Raw genomic sequence first — 20,056 nt, forward strand, 5'->3', positions numbered from 1 at the left:
CAACACAATAAATACTTCATTGTCCAAACGCCAAATCTATTCAATATACTACATTTTTATATATAAGATTTTGGAGCCTTCATCATCAAAAACTAATAAAAAATCTGACAGACATGATTAAGCGCTGTGTAGTCGCAGGGTATTAATTGACATATGAAACTAATATAAATTATGTAAAAAGTAAAGATTACAAAAAAATAAATGCAACTTTAATGTTTAGTAAATCAGCCTCATCATGCCTTCAATACATAAAACAGGGTGCATAACTTGCAGGAGCATAATTATCCTCAATTACTAGAAATCAATCAGCACATAGGCATTATATACAGTCAAATCTCACCTAGATATGAGTGATGTGAGCTATATATATAGAGCCAACGTCATAATATGAAAGTCACGAATAAAAAACAATATCTATCTAGACAGATGTGGTTTGAACCATCATTTCCAGCTTCTGCGCTGAGTGATGTGTTGTGCTTATTGTTTTAATATGAATGGGAATACATTTGAGACATTTACACATTTTAAGTCAACTTGATCTCAAAACGAACTCTTTTGCATGTTCCCGTTCTTTTTGTGAATAGAGTCTTGGTCTATGTTGAAGTTTTTATGTTGAATATTCTGGTTGCAAGTCACAAGACTAGGAAGATTGTAAATAAATGAATATTCATTGCCCAGCCATATTGTCATATTAAAAAAGTAGCCTACATCAGACTGTGAAAGCCATTTCATGTTGTCTTCAACAATTACAAGGCTTTTCACATTGCGATTAAACCTGGGTTATTTTTTTATTCTAAACCCTGGTAAAGGAACGTTATATTCATTGCTCGATGTTAAACCGCTTTTGCGCAGGTGCCAAACTTTCGCAGTTTAAAACAATTGTGTTAAAATATTAGCTACGCCTAAAAACAAACGACATTCATTCACACGTCAATCACGGAAACATCACGCGTTTTGTGAACGTCTGTAGGCGGACACGCGCAAGGCTAAAACTATTTCGTCCAATCAGCAAGACTGACACGGCAGATATGCAAATCAGAACGTTACCCCGGGGTTCAGAAATGTACAGCAGTGTTGCCACGTCTGCAGTTTTCCCGCGGAAATGTTCTACTTTATCACTGTTCCCGCGAGTTAAAGCAACCCTGATAATGTGATATTTAGCTCCTGGAATGTGACTTTTACCAGGGGAACCCTGCCAAAAACGTGTATTTTATCCCTGGAACACATTTTAACGAGGACCCCCCCCCCCCCCCCCCCCCCCCGAAATGCAATTAGGCAGGTTTTGTTATGACAACCTGGCAACCCTGCTGTATCATGTAGGTTTGTTCCAGAGTTGACTCGACTATTTCAAGTTTGGAAAAGCCCAATGAGAAATCATTTTAATTAGTTTAGGTGCAGTCATGTTTACAGTCGCAATATATATGTATTGTTCGTTCCCAGGTCTTATTACTTTGTTTTATAATTTCAATCAACCTGCTACAAACTAAGAATTAATTCTCTTGTTTTATATTAAATAGTGGCTATTAATTTGTTCCTCCGTTTTAATTCAAAAAGAGAGAACAAATTAGAACATGGGCACAATTTTACAACATGAAAGAACAAAAACCCTGAGAACAAATTCTTATTTAGCTAAATTGAGAGAAAATATTAATAAACCGAGGGCATGAATAAATACATTAATGTCCTTTGAGAGTGGTTTTGACCAGAATTTACCGTGCAGAGTCACCAAGAGAAAGCTGATTGGTTTGAAAGAGACACATTGGTTCATATGATTGACTATAGGCAGATGTCAATATGTAAGCACATATCTACAGCACAGAATAAAAACAACCCATGTTGTGTGTGTGGAAGAACTGCTACACATCCATAAGAGTTTATTGGCCCTGACCCGTCCTAATCTACAAGCATCCAGCATCCAGACCCATCGGCGGCGTCTACACCTCATTGATAGTTCGCTCAGAAGGCCGGTATTCTGCGCTTGTCTCGGACGCCATGATTAAGGACTGCGTCTTGTGTTTCCAGCGCGCTCTCTTGTTGGCCAGAGACAGGCTGTGCTTGCTGGAGGCGATGATGTCGGAGATGAACTTCTTGCAGTCGACGCAGACCTCCATGGTGCTCCAGTCCTCCATCAGCTCTTTCGGGAGTTCCATGTCCTCCTGAGACGAGGACGACTGCCGCGTGTGCTTAGATAATCTTAGAGAGATAGAGACAGTGAATATAAGCATCGGAGCAGCAGAGAGCCGCTGTATTCTGGGTTATTGTACCTGGACACTGTGCGCTGTAGGCTGGCTCGATGCTGGCTCGTACTGGGCTTCTCTGGCTTTCGGCTGGATGCGTCCCGTTTCAGACTCGATGTGGACGGACCCAGAGAGTAAATTGGGAGACTTCCATAAGGCTTTGATGGGAGGCGCATCTGAAGCCATAGAAAATAAATTTTTAGTCCCATTGTGACCGTGTAAACGGAGTCACGTTGAACTCGCCACAAATGGTGTAAAACATTTAATAAAGTTATGAGAAGGAGTTCAGTTCAAGACTTACTTTTTTACAGCATTGTGAACAGACAGGCCTGCGGAAATCATGAAAAAGATGATACAGCACCACTACTTTCTATTAAATATCTAAAAACAAGCCAGATGAATCGTCGAACGGCAGGTTATTTCTTACCTTTTACAAAACTGACAGGTGTAGGACCAGGTGAAGAAGGAAAACCGTTTGGTTCGGCAGCAGAAGCACAGCTGGGAAAAGAGAAATATGCACAATGTATTTGCTATGACTAAATGAAAATCAAAGCAAAATAAATGTGACAATGATTTTGAAACACTTTTTATTTCTCCAGTAGGTTTCCTAAAGATTGAATCGTTAGCTTAAGACAGAAATGTGTTAATGCTGTCTGATTTGAGTTAAGTTCAACACAAATATACACACTATATTTCATAAAAATGTTTAATATTAATACAATTTATATTATCAATTTTCTATTTGAATATATAGTAAACTGTAATTTATTTCTGTGATCACAGCTGTATTTTCATTGTCTTCAGTGTCACATGATCTTCACAAATCATTCTAATATTCTGATTTGCTGCCCAAGAAAATCAACAGAAAGCTCATTTATTTGAAACGGAAATCTTTTCTAACATCATAAATGTCTTTAATGCGTCCTTGCTGAATACAAATATGAATTTCTTTAAAAATGTATATTTTTAATGCATATTTTGGCATGCATTAATCCTTTTCCATCTATCTGTATGATTGCAATGCCTGTTCTGTTGACGTGCTGCTTCTGAAAGGTTGCTCTATATGAGCCGTTCTCACCTTCCCCTTCTTCATGGCATTGTAGATATCTTTGTACTGCTGGAACTTCTCCAGTTCGGCTTTGACCAAAACCTGCCGAATGTGCATCACTTCCTCCACGGTCAGAGCCAGACACTCCACCGGGAAACAAAACTCCTCCTGTCCAGACATCGGCCAGACATCAGCGGAGAACAATGCACACCACACCACACATAATGCTTTGTTCTTGGTTCTTGTCCTACAGTGATCATTATTATTAGGGATTTATTAAAAAGCATGGATTTTCTATCCTTATAGGGTTCAGTTCAAACAACATGTAAAAGAGAACTTTGCATCTGATGACGAGCCACTTTAAGAAAAGCAACATAAATGTTTTTATCAAATTTTCCGGTTGCGATAAATTGCTAATGCTTTTATCACGGTATACATTATTATCACCGTATTTAGTTTTAAAAAAGTGCTAAAAATACACTATCACAGGTTAAATAACTATTATTTCTTATAACAAAAATAACTGAACATTTAAATACAATAAAGCAATACGGATATAAAGATAAAAAGATATAAAGTTAAAGGTTTTGCACAGATTTAAGTGCAAAAGACGTATAAAGACCCATAGGTATCACTTTACAATAATACCTCATTAGTTAACCATTAACTAGTTATTAATCTTTGTTAAAACATACAAGTTTTAGTTCATGTTTAGATTTTAACAGCGTGTTATTAAATATTGGAATTACTGAGATGAATGAATATTCAGAAGAATTATTCATCGGCAGTTTATGTTCACTAATGATTTAACTAAGGTTAACTAATGAAGCTCTAATGTAAAGTGTGAACGAACAATAAAGAATCAAAACACTTTTAAACAACATCTAGGGCATGTTGTAGTCCAGATTAAAATGAAAAATAATAAGTTATAAATAACTTAAGTCTGAATATTTAAGTATTTGGCACACCATAGTGAATTTAGTTTATTTAAAATGATTGAAATATGTTGAGTTTGTGAGCAGCTGCTTTATTTATGGGGTTTCCAGGGTAAGGGCTGCGTTTTCTGCAGTTTAGCGCCATCTGCTGTCGGAGAGTGAATGTGCTTCTCATGGCAGCATACAGCGCTGTTGTGCATCTGGACCAGTTGATGGGAAAGGTATTCTTAAAATGCATTCCAAATTCGGAATATTTTGTAATATATATATGCCCACGATAACAATACCATGCATATTCATAACCGTGATCTATCGCATTAGCGAATACCGGCACATGTCTAGATGCAAATGTAAATGGACGAGGTCTTTAATGTTGCATTATCCTAATGACTTAAATCTTCAGACTGAAAGTCGTGGATGAATGTCACTGGTTACTTCCTCACTCACTAGGGATCTGGAGCTGTGTCTGGAGGGCGGCAGGAAGTGACGCACACTGGTGGGCGTCTCCTTCTCGATGGAGTGGCGGCGCTGGGCTTGCTGACGTCTCTCCGGCTGCGGCGTGGACGAGATGGGCAGGAACATGGGCGGAGCTGAGAGAGAGGACCACAGACACTCATTATTTAACACTGATATCAATAAAACTGGCAGCGGCGGGCAGGCTCTGCAGTATGAGTCAACTCACAGAAGAAACGTAAGATTTAAATGACCTCTAGTTTCACTGTGAATAGCTATCTCTGAAAATACTGGTGTGAAATTTAGTTTGCAAGAAAGTAAAACAGGTCATAAAACATTTATTGCCAGTCGGCTTGAGCTACAGCAGAGCTATAACATAATAAATGCTTTAAATCAGTTTGCGAAAATGATAATCTGGACCCAGACATAAAGCAGATTCCTACATTATTCTTCTCATTTCACGAATACTCAGAAACTAATTTTTTTTAATGAAATTTAAATATTGATTATTTATTTATTTTCAATTAAATGTAAAAGAGAAAAGAGGATTAGGTAATATGAGCAGTGCTATTTAAGTATTATTTATAAATATTAATATTTTAAATTAGTTTTTTTTAGGTTTTTTTTTCAGTTTTAATTTTGTATTTTTTATATTGGGAATATAACATTTTAGATTTAATGTATTTTTATTTCAGTTTTAGTAAATTAGTCATTTGCTTTTTTATTTTGTTAAATATTTATATTTAGCTTTAATTTATTTTGGTTTTTATTTTAGTCATTTTAGTATTTCAACAATTTTAATTTTAGTTTATTTTATTTATTTATTTTTACTGTAAATTTAAGCTTTTCATCTAATATCTTTTTACTTTACCAAGACATTTTTTTAATAATTTAGAATTAAATTAAATTTAAACATTAAAATAATAATAATAATAAAAAAAATAAATAATAATAAATACATTTTTTTTTTAGTTTTACTAAACATTAATAATACAGCTTCATAAACATATATATATATATATATATATATATATATATATAAATGTAAATCACTTTTCTTGCCCAGGACGGATTCTGGCGATGTGTCGTCCACCATGGATGTGGAGATGCTGGAGCAACTGGCTGACCTTTGACCTACAGTCTCATCCTGAGTGAGAGAGCACATCAGAAGACAGCTGAGGACTTACACCAACAGTATATGACCAGTAACAATGTGCCTAATAATCCTCACGTCTGAATCAGAGCTGTCCAGTTCAGACAGAGTCGGAGCTTGAAGTCTTTTCCTCTGAAAGCCGCTGGAGACGTTCTGCTGAAGAGACACGCCATTGGCCAACGACAGCGTGCTGGAGGCCTTCCTCGCCCCGTCTGAGGAGCACACATCTGTACCAAACAGCACACAACACTCACATAAAGAGCAAAAAGTGGGTTTTACCAAAAAAAGGGATTTATTTGGACAGAATTATCATTGTACTATATCATATCTGCAGTACTGATTTGACTAATTTTATGCTGATCCCAAAAATAGGATTAGGGTTAGGGTTAGGCTTTTAATGGCTTTTACTCTTTCACATCACAAAATATGACGCATTTTGTAGCAATTTTGTTTTCGACAAGCATTTGTATGGTGAGGAATCTGCAGAAAAAGTCATGATTTTGTCTTCATGAGCCACTTACAATTATCTGTTCAATTCTTTGACTTCTTGATGCTAATAATTTCACAAGTGCATTAAAACTAAAACCGTATTTTCCGGACTATAAGTCACACTTTTTTCAAAGTTTGGCTGGTCCTGCGTCTTATAGTCAGGTGCGACTTATTTATCAAAATTAATTTGACATGAACCAAGAGAAATTAACCAAGAGTTCACATTACCGTCTCCAGCCGCCAGAGGGCGCTCTGTGCTGCTCAGTTCTCCTGTAGTCTACACTGAACACATAGAGCGCCCTCTGGCGGCTGGAGACGGTAATGTTTTCTCTTGGCTCTAAATAAATGCAGACTTATAGTCCAGTGCGACTTACACATGTTTTTTTCCTCATCATGACGTATTTTTGGACTGATGCGACTTATACTCAGGTGCGACTTACAGTCCAAAAAATACGGTATATATAAAAAAAAAAAATCTTCATTATAGTTTTGCGGAAAAAATGATGTGCTGTGATATTTTTGAACTCGGCTTCATCAAATTAGGAAATAAAGTCTTCTTTTGCTAATTAGCAGAAATGTCTTGATATTCAATTCAGTCTTAAAGTAAGAAAACTACACTTTTACAGTACTTTCAGTAACCATCAGACATTAAAAGAAATCTTTAAGTTTTTTTTATGCTTTCACAAGAAATCCTCAGGTGCACACATGATGTTAAAAGTGTTTGACAGACATGACACATCACACATCACCACAGATGAGATCCGTGAATGTATATGCACATGTTAATAATATCTATATGATTATTTTATATGAATTATATGGTTTTATTTGTAGCAACAATGTATATTCTATTATACATTTGTGATTATGATCACATAGGTAAATCACATCTTCTTGTGAATCAATAATCTCTTATACCTTCCCTTGGTCGAGTTTCTATGACCAGCGATCTGATAATAATATAGAAACATGACATCAACATGGATTTCAGACTGGTTACATTTCATTTGAGGGTCTATAAATATAACACAACATTTTAAATGAATGAACAGCATTCCCAATCTTCATTATTGAACCCGGAGACACGTTCTCGTCTAATGCAATTATGACAAATTCAGCATCAAAGCCCCTCAAATGAACGGCTCCCAGCGTCACAGATGAAATGAGATCTGAATCATCACATCACGGCTTTACCTGACGAATCAAAACTCTGAGACATGCTAAGAGGCCGAACGGCTGCAAGAGAACAGGCAAGGGTTTAGATTCACAATCACTGCAGCAGAACATGATTCAGTCTGTAATAGCTATCGTGGATGAAGCAGATATATACGCCACACAGAGAAGCTGCTACTTGTGTTCAATCAGGGTTTGTTTGTGTGGTTGCTCAATCAAGTCTGATTTCAGTATCAAGCAGTAAGCGTGTGCAGTGACCTTCACACATGATCCACCGTGCACATTCAACTTTGCTGTTTACGTGCATCTCTAGGAGTAATGCATTTATATTACTGTAGACATGAGTGTGTTAAACCCTCACCGAATCGACTTCTACGGATCATATCGGGCGACACGGGCCTCAGCTTCCTCTCAGATTTGATCTCCTCCAGGATGCGCTCGTGCAGACTCGGAGGACGCTCGGCCTGTGGCTTGAGTTTACGCGCTGACACCTGAAGACACACAAAGATATCACTGCATGAGTCAGTTTGATCAATCTGGTCACAGGAATCATGCATTAAAGCAGAACTCTTTCTGAAGTGTGTGTGGAGTGAATAAACAGCACACTCACGGGATTGAGAGGAGGTCTGGACCTGATAAACTCCAGAATAACCTCATGAGCGCTCTTCTTTAACCTTGGAGGAATATCTCCACTCACCTGAGAGAGAGAGAGAGAGAGAGAGAGAGAGATCTCAGCACTCAAACACTCAAACACACACAAACGCACGCACGCACCACACACACACGCACACACACACACACACAAACGCACGCGCACACACACACACACACACACACACACACACACATGTCTGGTCAGCTATCCTTGTGGGGACTCTCCATAGGTGTAATGGTTTTTATTCTGTACAGACCGTATTTTCTATCGCCCTACACCAATCCTACCCCTAAACCTAACCCTCACAGGAAACTTTCTGCATTTTTAGATTTTCAAGAAACTTCATTCTGTGTAATTTATTCGTTTGTTTACCCGTGGGGACCTTAATTTAGGTCCCCACCGTGACACGAGTCCCCATGAGTCTGTGTGTATTCAGGTTTAAGTCCCCACCAGAATAGAAAAACAAGTACACACTCACACACACACACACGCACACACACGCACGCACACAAACACGCACGCACACAAACACGCACACGCACGCAAGCACACACACACACACACACCCACACAAACACACACACACGCTCGCACATACGCACGCACGCACGCACGCACACACACACAACACACACACACACACAGACACACACACCTACACTGTAAATAATTCATGCAATTTTTTTATTATTACGATGGTTATCAGTATATTATACAGGTACAGAATAGATGTAATATTAACAATATCAGTTAAAGAAATATAGTTTTTTTTTTTTTTTACTGTTAATTAGTTTGAACCTAAGATCATGCAGCCATATTTTCATGCAAATCTCATCAAATGATGTTTTACAGTGTAGTAAAGACTGATTTTTGGTGCTAACATCATTAAACCTCTTATAACTGCAGCCACTGTCTATTAAAAATAGATAGATATTTGCAAATTGTTTTGAATGCAATTTTCGAAAATGTCTTTCAGAGCTTTGATTATGAAGTTGATGTGTAGCTTATATTTTAGTTGCTAAAAAAAGTAGAGCAAGATATGAGGCTATGAGAATGCATGAACTTAGCAAAACATGCACCTTGAATGCAACTTTGGATAAATGATGTGTTGTAAATGACTTGGTTAAGAGTGAAATAAAGTCTTCAGATGGTTTTAAAGATGTCTATAAAGACCAGGGCGGCTCACCAGGACCTTGCGTAGCTTGTAGCGCTTGGAGCGGATGTCGTCCATGAGCATCTCGTACGGCGTGAGCTGGAACTCGATCGGCAGCGGGTTATACTGCCGCTCCTGCACCTTCTTCAGCTTCACACCGTTCCTCAGATCTCGCATCACCTGCGTCCAGAACCACGGCTGACCGCCGCACACATGCACCAATGTGTTATAGACGGACTATTCCAGAATGTTCCAGAGCGGTTTCAACATAATACCCATCATAATATTCCCAGGGAACGCATGAACGTGATCAAATGAATCATTCTCATTTGTAACCCTGGACCACAAAACCATTCATTAGGGTAGATTTATCAAAATTGAGATTCATGCATCATCATAAATAATCTTCTCATTGATGTTCAGTTTGCTAGGAGGATGATATTTGAAAATTTATGAAAATCTGGAATCTAAAATTCAAAAAAATTAAAAAAAAAATTGAAATATTGAGAAAATCATCTTTAAAGGCTATGCATATTATTAACATGATCTTTACTTAATATCCTAATGAATTTTAAACCATACTATGTATTGTTGTCTATTGCTATAAATACACCCCAGAGACTTAATTCTGCTTGTGCTCCAGGGACACATTTATGTTTCTTTTTAAGAATCAACATCCCAGCTAGCAAAACCTGTTCCCATTACGTAATGAAAACATTATTTTTGATGTTTTAAAATATTTTAAGTGTTTTAAGATCTTTAAGGGACCATTAAGTGAACGTTCCATTCAGTCATTTTTCAAACATTATGGGAACGTTACATTTGAATGTTCTCTCAACATTCTAAAACAACTGGTAACATTTAAAAAACGTTACATTAACATCCAACTGAAAAGTTCTATTTACGTATATGTTTTTGTGCCAATATCTTGAAAACATTATTAAAGACCAAATAACTTTAAAAGAACGTTCTTTGAAAGAACTATCTAGCCAGATGTTAACTGGGATGCTTCTCCTTGAATTACATTGGAGAAATAAAAATAATTTTGCCTACTTTTATTATAATGTGGATAGCAGCTCATTGTCTTTTACACTAAATTGGATGGGGAACAAATAGAGCCAATCAAATGTCTCTGTTCTTTGAATGGCAGGTCACTTACCCAATCAGCATTCTGCAGCTCGTTTAGCTCCCTGCCACGTTCATCAACAGCGTCTCCCTCCATCTTACGCAGATTCTGTCCAATCAGAGCGAGACACAACATTTCAGAAAATGAAATCTGTTATGAATTTTTCAATTGCATTTTAATTGCATAATTTTTTGCATTTCGACTTTTTTATGAATTTACAGAGCAATGAATTTACAGGTGAGATAAATGAAGGATGTTTTTTTTTTGCTTTACAGAACAACAGAACTTGCTCATATTCACTCGTCATGCATGTTTAGTTTTCTCATTTTAAGTAATTTCCTAGAAAATATGAATATTTAAAAGTAAAATATAATTCAAAATATTAACAAAAACTACAATAAAATATCAATAACAGATATAAATAGTAAACATAATATTGAAAACTAAAATTACTAACAGGAAATAAATAAATAAACAAAAACTGAAATAGAAATAAATCATAAATAATCCTAATTAAACCTTTTTGTTGTTGTTTTTTTTTTTACATTATGACTATTTTCCTGACAATGAATGCTTTTTGCACATGCACATTTCTATTCCGTTATGAATTTGCAGAGTAATGAATTTACAGGTTAGATAAATAAAGGAAACTACTGTATATGTTGTGTTGTTTCACTTTCATTAACTCAAAGAACAAGACAAAAGAACCTCCTCATATTCAGTTGTCATGCATGTTTAGTTTGGTCATTTTATCTCAAGTCATTGCCCAAGCGATGGCGTCATTATTTGGTTTGGAAACGGTGTGTAACAGTAAACCCTCATGGGACGAGCACAGAGACGGTTTGTCTCGTCTCATCTTCCACTCAAAACCCCATAAAGAGGGATTCTCCTGTCTAAAACAGCAGAGGATGAGTTTTATGTTTTATATAAGCCATGTGAGCAGGCCGACACATTATCAAGGGCACAATCAAAGGAAACATGGAAATGTCATCATAACATCTAATGTCAAAGCAGCAGTAAAACCAGCTGTGACCCTCTTCATCACATGACTTCATCACATGTTTTCAATCAGAAAGAATCTTACGAGAGCAAGAGCAAAAATGTCAAACCACAGATCAGTATATATATATATATATATTTGCAAATAGAAATAAAATACTATCATTAACTAAAACTAAAAACTAAACCATAAAAAATTAAAATAAAATGAACATTAACTGAAATAAAATTAAATATTTATGAATGTAAACTTAATTTATTTAATTGCCAATGCAAAAATTATAACAGTTTATCTAAATCTACATAAACTAAAACTAAGAACTGAAAATGTATAAAATTGAAGAAAAAATGTATTACAAGAATAATAGATGAAAAACTAAAATTACTAATTTGAAAAAAACATTAAAAATATTACCATAAACTAATAATAATAATGCAAATATTACTATTACTAACTGGAAGTAACTACTAACTAAACCTGAACTGAATACACAAAGAAATTTTACCTCTATAGTAATATTTAGAAAAAATGAAAATAAAACTAAATTACAAAACAAACACAACAAAACAAAAAAATAACAGCTAGTATATACACTAGTAAAATAGCTCAGATATAAATAGGTGAATCTACTGGGAGGAGAGTGGATGAGTCTCTGGATTCGGGGCTGGAGTCTCACCTCTTTGGCGCTCTGGATCTTCTCCAGGAAGCTGCGCAGCTCTTTGGTCTCGGCGTACAGAGCTCGACACACGGCCTGGTAATGATCGGCCGCGTCTGCCGGCGTGGACAGGTGAAGAGCACACAGCTACACACACACACAACACACGTTCATTCAGCTGCAGTTTCACTCTGTAATGACCTTCATGCTAATCTATTCAGTACACAGAGAGATGTCCATGTTGGGAATAAACCAGGAGAGTTTTAAACAGGTCAAGAGGAGACACACTGATATGAATGGGTCATAAATGAAACAGATGGACAGAATGGGTCACTCTTGGCTTCATGCTGGCAGCAGAACGTCCGTCTGTAGCCCATTAGTGCGACAAAAACATCAACACACTCAGAAACGCTCTCAGTGATCAGCAGATCACAGAAACAGTCTGTGAATCAACGCATGTGGAGCAGAAGAAACAGAGCTCGAGTGCACTGCATTGTGGGATACAGTTACAGTCAGTGATATGTATGTGTGTGTGTGTGTGTGTGTGTGTGTGTTTCTCTTTCTCTCTCTCTCTATATATATGTATAAGTATATATAAAGGTTTAAAGAAAATGTTATATATTTTCATAATGAATGCATTTTTTCTTAAGTGGTTAAATGAAATCGTGGAGACACAAAACAGCATCAATCAAACGCAGTGTGACAGTGGAAGGAAGTGCGTTCATTCGCATCAAACAACATTTCTAGTTGAAATCTAATTTAGGTTTTAAATGAACCACCTTCACATCTGAAATCTTTTATGGAACTTTTGTCTATTTAAAAAACTCTGATGTTATGACTCAGATTTATTTATTCTTTAATTATGTTATATTGTAACTATGTTATATTGTTGCACATATAAACATACAAAACTTTGGAATACATAAGATTTTTTAGGATTCGGAAAAAAGTCTCTTCTGCTCACCAAAGATGCATTTATTTGATCAAAAATAATTATAAAAAAAAAAGAAATTGTGAAACATTTTTCCTATTAGAATATATCATAAAATGTCATTTATTCCAGTGATGCTCCGCTGTATTTTCAGCATCATTCCTCCAGTCTTTAGTGTCACATGATCTTCAGAAATCAGAATAATATTCTGATTTTAAATGTTGCACATTGAATTTGCACAAGGACAGTTTCTCAATTATTTACAGATAACAAGGGTCAGATTGTGTGATTAGTTAGCTGCAGCCGGTCATGTGACATCACTGTGTCAGAACTGTACCTTGATGATGTCACGGACGCCGCGGATACGGCCGGGGTGGGCGGGATCCCGCTGGCGCTCATCCTCGTCTTCCTCAGTGGCGTCGTATCCTTCATCAGCGCAGGAGTCGCTCTCAGTCTCAGTCACGTTGGTCATGAGGTCGATGAGCTGCTCGAGCGGGGGACTCAGCTCTCGCTCCTCGTTCTCCTTCAGCCCGTAATCCAGAGCCTTATAGATCAGCACGCCCAGAGACTCCAGCACCTGCACACACAAGAAGAAGATATTGACTTCCTTAGAGTTTCTGCAATGGAGAGTAAAGGCTACTGTCAATCCTTTGGTTATCAACATTTTTCTAAATATCTTCTTTTATGTCCAACAGCTTAAAAAAAATTCATTAAGGTTTGGGATGACACGAGGTTTTGCCGGTTCAGGTTTTTCTTTCAGTCAGTTGTGAGTCTGGTTTCTTATATCACACACGTATACATCTAGAATCCACACCTGTAAGCTTTGTTCAAGGTTTCTTGGGAAAGAGTTCACATTACATTACAGTCAAAGCGTTTGACTGGACACACAATCTTTAAGATGATCAAAAAAGGTATTTTCTTCTCGTTTATACAAGCTGATAATCCGAACAGAAGATTGGGCTCACCGAGGCTGCATTTATTTGATCAAAAATACAATAAATTCAGTAATATTTTGTAAAAATATTACAGTTCAAAACAGCTGCTTTGTGTGTGAATGTATAGTAAAATATAATTTATTCCTGTGATCAAAGCTGAATTTTCAGCATCATTACTCTGCAGTGTCCAGTGTTCAGTGTAACTCAATTAAGTAACGTAATTACAAAATAAATGTAACTGTAATCGGTTACTGAGAGAAAATGTGTAAATAAATTAGTTTCTTTTGAAAATGTTAATGATTACATCTTCATATTTTCACACACACACAAAGATTCAATTGATTTCTTTCAGTTTTTAACCTCAGGATGATCTCAGAGTGAAAAGAGCGGTTAAAGTCTGATTTTGTTGTTGCTGTGCTTTAAAATTCAATGAATTTTAATTAAAGTGAAACAGGATTTTTGCACTTAGATGGCCTGTGATCAATGCAACTTCCATCCCGGGTCTGTCCGGTCATAAAGAGCGCTTTGTTACTCTTTGTGATGTTAATCAGACCCCAACAGTTTACCCAGAAGAAGAAGAATGCAAGAGTCTGCAGAGAAGTGGACAACAGACTCATTCACTGCGATGTCCAGCGGCCCATAACATCCACAAACACAACCTAGAAACTGATCATTAACCCCGAGAACCTCATACAGAAATTAATCAAGACCGAGGTCATGAAGAGCAACTGATGCTCTGTCTAAACATAAGATAATAACCAAAAGCATATTAGATTTCTGAAAGATCATGCTACATAGAAGACTGAAGTCATGATGCTGAAAATTCAGTTTTTATAACAGGAATAAATTACATTTGAACATATATTCACATAGAAAACTGTTTTTTTTTTTTTTACTGTAATAATATTTTTGCTGTTTTCTACTGTATTTTTGAATTGAATAAATGCAGCTTTGGTGAGCAAAAGAGACTTTTAAATGCAAAAAGTACTATATCATGACAAGTATCAGCCATTGAGTTATCAGTTGAGTTACATTCAAATATAAAAATACTCAAGTCTGTCACACAGTCAGCTCTGAACAGAACGTGAACCTGGAAGGTCAAAGATGCTTGGGATGCAAACAGTGATCCACAGGGTTTATACGTCTCTAACTGGCCTTTAAAATGTCACCAGCCAGCCGAAAAAACAGAGAGAGCAGAAAACATAACCTGGTGCTGGAAACTCAGATGTGAATAAAGAAGAACACAGATGAACTACAAACATCTCTAAGATGCATGCAGAGTAATGCCGTAATTTGAAATAAATGTGAATTGAAATTAAGCTGGAAAACGTGACTAATTGTAAATACATAAAATGTATAACTAAACCAAAACTAAAACTGAAATAAGAATAAATGAAACATAAAAAGCAATAATAATAATATTAATAATAATAATAAAAAAAATGTGCTACTTGAAATAAAACAGACAAAGTTTGAATTTTTTTAATGCAACATTTCTAATTTGAAGCACTAAAACTACTACCTGGAAATAAATAAAATCTAAAACTAAAACTGTAATAAAAAATAAACCGAAACTAAAATAAATAAATAAAATAAAATAAATAGTTAATTTTGTTAATTGAAATAAAGCTAAAATAAAACAAAATAAAACAAAAATTAGGATGAAAAAACTAGGTTTATTTGTTCAACGTGAATGACTAAATTAAAACGAAAAGTTGAAATAATTCGAATCTAAAACGGATCTGAAAACAGAAATAAATAAAAATAATAAATGAAAATAAATGAATAAAACTGACAAAAGCACAATACTTTTTTTTTAATTAACTGAAAATATTAAAATAAAAACAATTTTAAAAATATTAACAGAAACTACATCAACCTCTTTAACAACTGTGTAGCACTGCCCTGGCAACCGCTCACAACACCCCAGTAACCTAGCAACAGCTGGAAACACTTCAAAGGAGTTTAGAGTTTCCACGTGTTACAGATCAATGACATACTGAACTAACAAACAGTCATCACTCACCTGTGTGCAGGAGCGGCTGGGATCACACACACCTGCAGGAGAACAGAAAATCATCTTAATGCTGGATGTGTTTCAGCTTTTGTCTTCTCCAGATGTTCACTGATCGACTGGAGTGCTGTGGATTATTGTGATGTTTTTATCAGCTCTTATTCTGATGCCACCCATTCACTGCAGAGACACTGATGCAATGCTACATTTCTCCAAATCTGATGAAGACACACACTCATCATGATCCTGGATGAACTGAAAGTGACTTCATTTCCAGCAAATTTTCTTTTTACCGACAACCTGAGTGTATCAGACTACGTCAGTCGGTTTTGATTGAATATGCAAAAACACACGCCAATTCTGAAAACCACTTCATCCCAGACTATTTTTTGCAGCAGGACAAGGCGAAGTCAGCAAAGAAACAGATCTCTCCTCTGTTGTTCTGCAGTCGACAGCGAATGAGGAACATGTTTGCACTTTAGACAAAGCAACAACTGCCTGGAAGCTGCAAGACACATCGATCTTGACAGCGTCTCCAGAAAGCAATGACAGCGGCGTTTATTAAAAGCCAAAGTGAGCACCTCTCCTCTGGGAAGATCTCAATACTAACTCATCAACGATCTGAGCTACTCCACATTCATTTCACTTCTCTGTTTCTTACTGTACGAAAGCTTTAAACTTATTCTCCTTTGGGGGAAACCTCTGACAACACATAACTGAAAACTCCATTCAGTCTCCTGAGCAATGAAGGAGAAATATTGCTCTGAGTGATAAAATCATCTTCTGGAAAGTCATCAGTTCAATCCATCTGTAATCTTCTAAACTGTGGAGTGAGCACACTTCATTATTATCAACACGTGAAACCATGAAAGCATTAGGAACATAGCTTGGCCTTTAACTGAGCTTGAATTAAAAGATTTTAATTTCATTCTCCATTTAACACAGGTGCATAACAGTTTTTTCCTAAAGATCAGTGTTATTTTAGTATAATTGCCATTAGATACAGAGATAGAGATAATATTATAATATTTTACATTGGTTTTTCTTTATATAGTTTCATTTTAGTTTACATTTTAGTAATTTTGTTGTGCATTTTGTCTTTTTTTCATTTTAAATATGTATATACAGTTTTATAAAATTTTATTTCCGTTTTAATTGCTATTTATACATTTATTTTAGTCGTTTTAGTTAAAACTAAATGAAAATGAGAAATGATGCCTGGGCAACGAGGTTACTATAAAATTGATTTTAGTAAACGTTTTAATCATTTTAATAGTTTGAAAATTGCTTGTTTTATTTTTTTGTTATTTTTCTTCATGATTATTTTACTTTCTTTGATGTAAAGCACTTTGAATTACCATTGTGTACGAAATGTGCAATATAAATAAACTTGCCTTGCCTTGCCTTGCCTATATTTAACTATATTTATTAAAACAAACTTTAGAAACTAATGCTTTACTCTTAAGTATTTTATTTCAGATATAGCTGACAAAGCAACATTTTTTATGCAGTTTGACATGACGCTATAAATAACCAAAACTGAAATAAAAATGTATTTATTTATTAAAACACACACACACACACACACACACACACACATATATATATATATGAATGAAACGCACACACAAAAAAATGTAACTTAAAATCAAAACAGAAAAAAAATGTAAATTAATATATTCAAATGAATTTAAATATTAAGCAACTAACTGAAATAAAATAAACGTAATATGTTTCCAAGTTTTTAATGTTATTTTATTTCCGTTAATGTTTATTTTATTGCAATTAACACTTTTTGTGGTTTAGTAGACTATCATAACTTTACACAGACTTTACACATACCCTAAATACCCTTATCCTAAATAGTATACAATATCATGAGCTACTTGGTAATGTACATAATGTCTTTAAAGTCCCAGCAGAAATATCAGACATATTTCATTTGAATCCGTAGTGAAATAACATTTGAAACACAAAAGCATTAGGAATATGCAATTTCTGCACAGCACAGGCCCTGATCAGTGTCTGTACAGTGTTTATCAGTAAGAGCATCCTCCCTCTGTGCGTCAGAGAGCTGTACTGTAACCAACGCTGACTGTGAGCACCTTCATGCTGTTTATTTTACACTCAATACTCTATTTACTGCACTGATCTTACTGGCCTGTTAATAAAGGCCTCACGTGTTACATAATACATCAGAGCTGACAATAATATACGATGCACATAATGTAAAAAAAAAAAAAACAAGAGAGTATGACCATGACACAATTGCACATGATTTTAAATCTAATTCTTGCACATAAGATGATGCATTCAATACTGTGCATATTTTATGATGCAGAACACTAGAAAAAATAAACGACACTCTATATATATAGCTAACGCCTATTAGGCCTATGCATGGAAATGCACATGCCGATGAGTGTAATGCATGATGATTTGTCACCTCCGGAGTGAAAGCGCACTGATCCGTCTTTATAAATCCTGATGGAGTCTCCCGCTCCTCCAGAACCAGCAGAATCCTCCAGAAGAGAGCGACAGCACTGGTAACACACAGCCCACGCCTGCTCCTCGTTGATGGGCTGCTTGTACAGATGTAAAATCTCGTCCAGGGACAGATCGTCCTTATCCTTACTGTCTGTGATGGGACGCGCATCCTCTTCCTCTATCAGCCTGTGTCCGTCATCCTCATCATCTTCATCTCTCCTGCGAGCCATCGTCTCATCCTATCCAGCAGAGATGAGAGGAGAGGAGTGCTTGAGATGAAGCACCTGTGCTCGGCTTGATGCTGATGATGCTCACAGCCGATTCTGCATCAGAAGCCACGTCAAGCGAGGATCTAAAAGTAGGCGGGGCTTAATTTAAAAACTCTTCGGTTTAAAAATAATAACGGAGTTTACGCTTGAAATTAAAAATTAATTTAGATTAAAAAATTATTTAAATAATAAAAATATCAATAATAAGGCTCTTTATATGTCTTTATCAAAGTATAAATAAATGATCTTATTTGAATATCAAAGCAGCGCTTCCAGATGGACCAATCAGATCCGCTTACGGTCATAGGAAAATAAAAATGTTTTATAATTTCTAAATAATTTATTTTAAATACAAATTATGATACACGTATAATCACGATACAGTAAAATAATCTATTGAGTATGTTCAATTATTACTCAAGTTTAACATTTGTATTATTTACATTTTATTATCAAACTACATTTGACCGTTTAATTTGATCTATTTGTATTCACAACACGAGCTCTTGTACTCCCTGTTCTTTTTATACCCTAACTACGTTTTCTTTTTTTTATTATAAAAACTTTTATATACTTATATACTTTTCTATTCTGATGACATGATTTATTTTTATTTTAAAAAAGACCCTAGCGTTCCATATTCTTTGTATTTATTATATAATATAATTATATAAACCTCGCGCACTGCTTACTAAGACTTGCCACAGCACTTACATTTAATTGCATTTATTATTTTATTGACTTTTATTGCTTCTCTCTGGATAAAAGCGTCTGCTAAATAAATAAATAAATGTAATCAAATTAACTATTATATCGATTTCATGTGATATATGTTACTTTTCTCAGCGGTGGCCAAAATGAACCAATCAGAGTGGGAACAGGTACGAAATACATTTATAGAAATCGCTGAGGCGAATTTTCATTATTATGCCAGATAGAACAAAAAAAATATCCATAATACATTAAATTGTGTGTTTCAGAGAATAAACATCTTTAGTAATGTATTAAACGTCCTTGAGTTGGCATTTAATTGCCACCAGAGGGTGATGTTACGCAAACATTTCTTTACATACTTTCTCATTTGAGCGCTTTACCTCTTTAATGATTTGTCTAAGGAATATTTCCATAACTCCAAGCTGTCATTTGATTAAATATATTTCTGGTGTAGTTTCACAGCGTCCTTCCCTCCTGTGTTTAATCTTAAATACACCAGTACTGTCGCTGTTGTTGCTCGGTAACCTTCCACAAACATTCAAACACGCTTGCGTTAATTAATATTCATGAGCTAAGCCGTTACAAATGTTTGATTGGCTAATTCACCAACTGACTCGCCAACGTCGGTT

General features: G+C 35.6%; 1 protein-coding gene across 3 annotated transcripts; it reads right to left on the minus strand.

Annotated features, from left to right (window-relative positions):
* Positions 1-1,266: 1,266 nt before the first annotated feature.
* spire1b (spire-type actin nucleation factor 1b) lies at positions 1,267-19,986 on the minus strand. 3 transcript variants are annotated; one of them, XM_052577567.1, is made up of 18 exons: positions 19,808-19,952; positions 18,404-18,683; positions 15,970-16,001; positions 13,346-13,585; positions 12,099-12,224; positions 10,456-10,530; positions 9,330-9,494; positions 8,099-8,185; positions 7,850-7,979; positions 7,510-7,551; positions 5,905-6,053; positions 5,727-5,820; positions 4,668-4,810; positions 3,316-3,453; positions 2,665-2,735; positions 2,539-2,566; positions 2,265-2,413; positions 1,267-2,193 (listed from the first exon to the last, which is right to left on the minus strand). In XM_052577567.1, the coding sequence occupies exons 1-18, from the start codon at positions 19,838-19,840 to the stop codon at positions 1,935-1,937; spliced, it is 2,241 nt and encodes a 746-aa protein (XP_052433527.1). In that variant the 5' UTR covers positions 19,841-19,952; the 3' UTR covers positions 1,267-1,934. The 3 variants fall into 3 exon arrangements, with proteins under 3 accessions (XP_052433527.1, XP_052433528.1, XP_052433529.1); XM_052577568.1 differs by having other exon boundaries at positions 18,404-18,796; positions 19,808-19,944; XM_052577569.1 differs by lacking the exon at positions 7,510-7,551 and having other exon boundaries at positions 19,808-19,986.
* Between the last annotated feature and the right edge of the window lie 70 nt (positions 19,987-20,056).

This window comes from Carassius gibelio, chromosome B16 (genome assembly GCF_023724105.1).
Source record: "Carassius gibelio isolate Cgi1373 ecotype wild population from Czech Republic chromosome B16, carGib1.2-hapl.c, whole genome shotgun sequence".
NCBI classification, from domain to species: Eukaryota; Metazoa; Chordata; class Actinopteri; order Cypriniformes; family Cyprinidae; genus Carassius; species Carassius gibelio.

Coding starts and splice junctions, on each gene's coding strand:
- spire1b (XM_052577567.1), bottom strand. CDS start 19,840: ATGGAAATATTCCTTAGACAAATCATTAAAGAG. Junction 5,821..5,904: donor TGGACAGCTCTGATTCAGAC/GTGAGGATTATT, acceptor TCTCTCACTCAG/GATGAGACTGTAGGTCAAAG. Junction 2,736..3,315: donor ATGCCATGAAGAAGGGGAAG/GTGAGAACGGCT, acceptor CTCTTTTCCCAG/CTGTGCTTCTGCTGCCGAAC.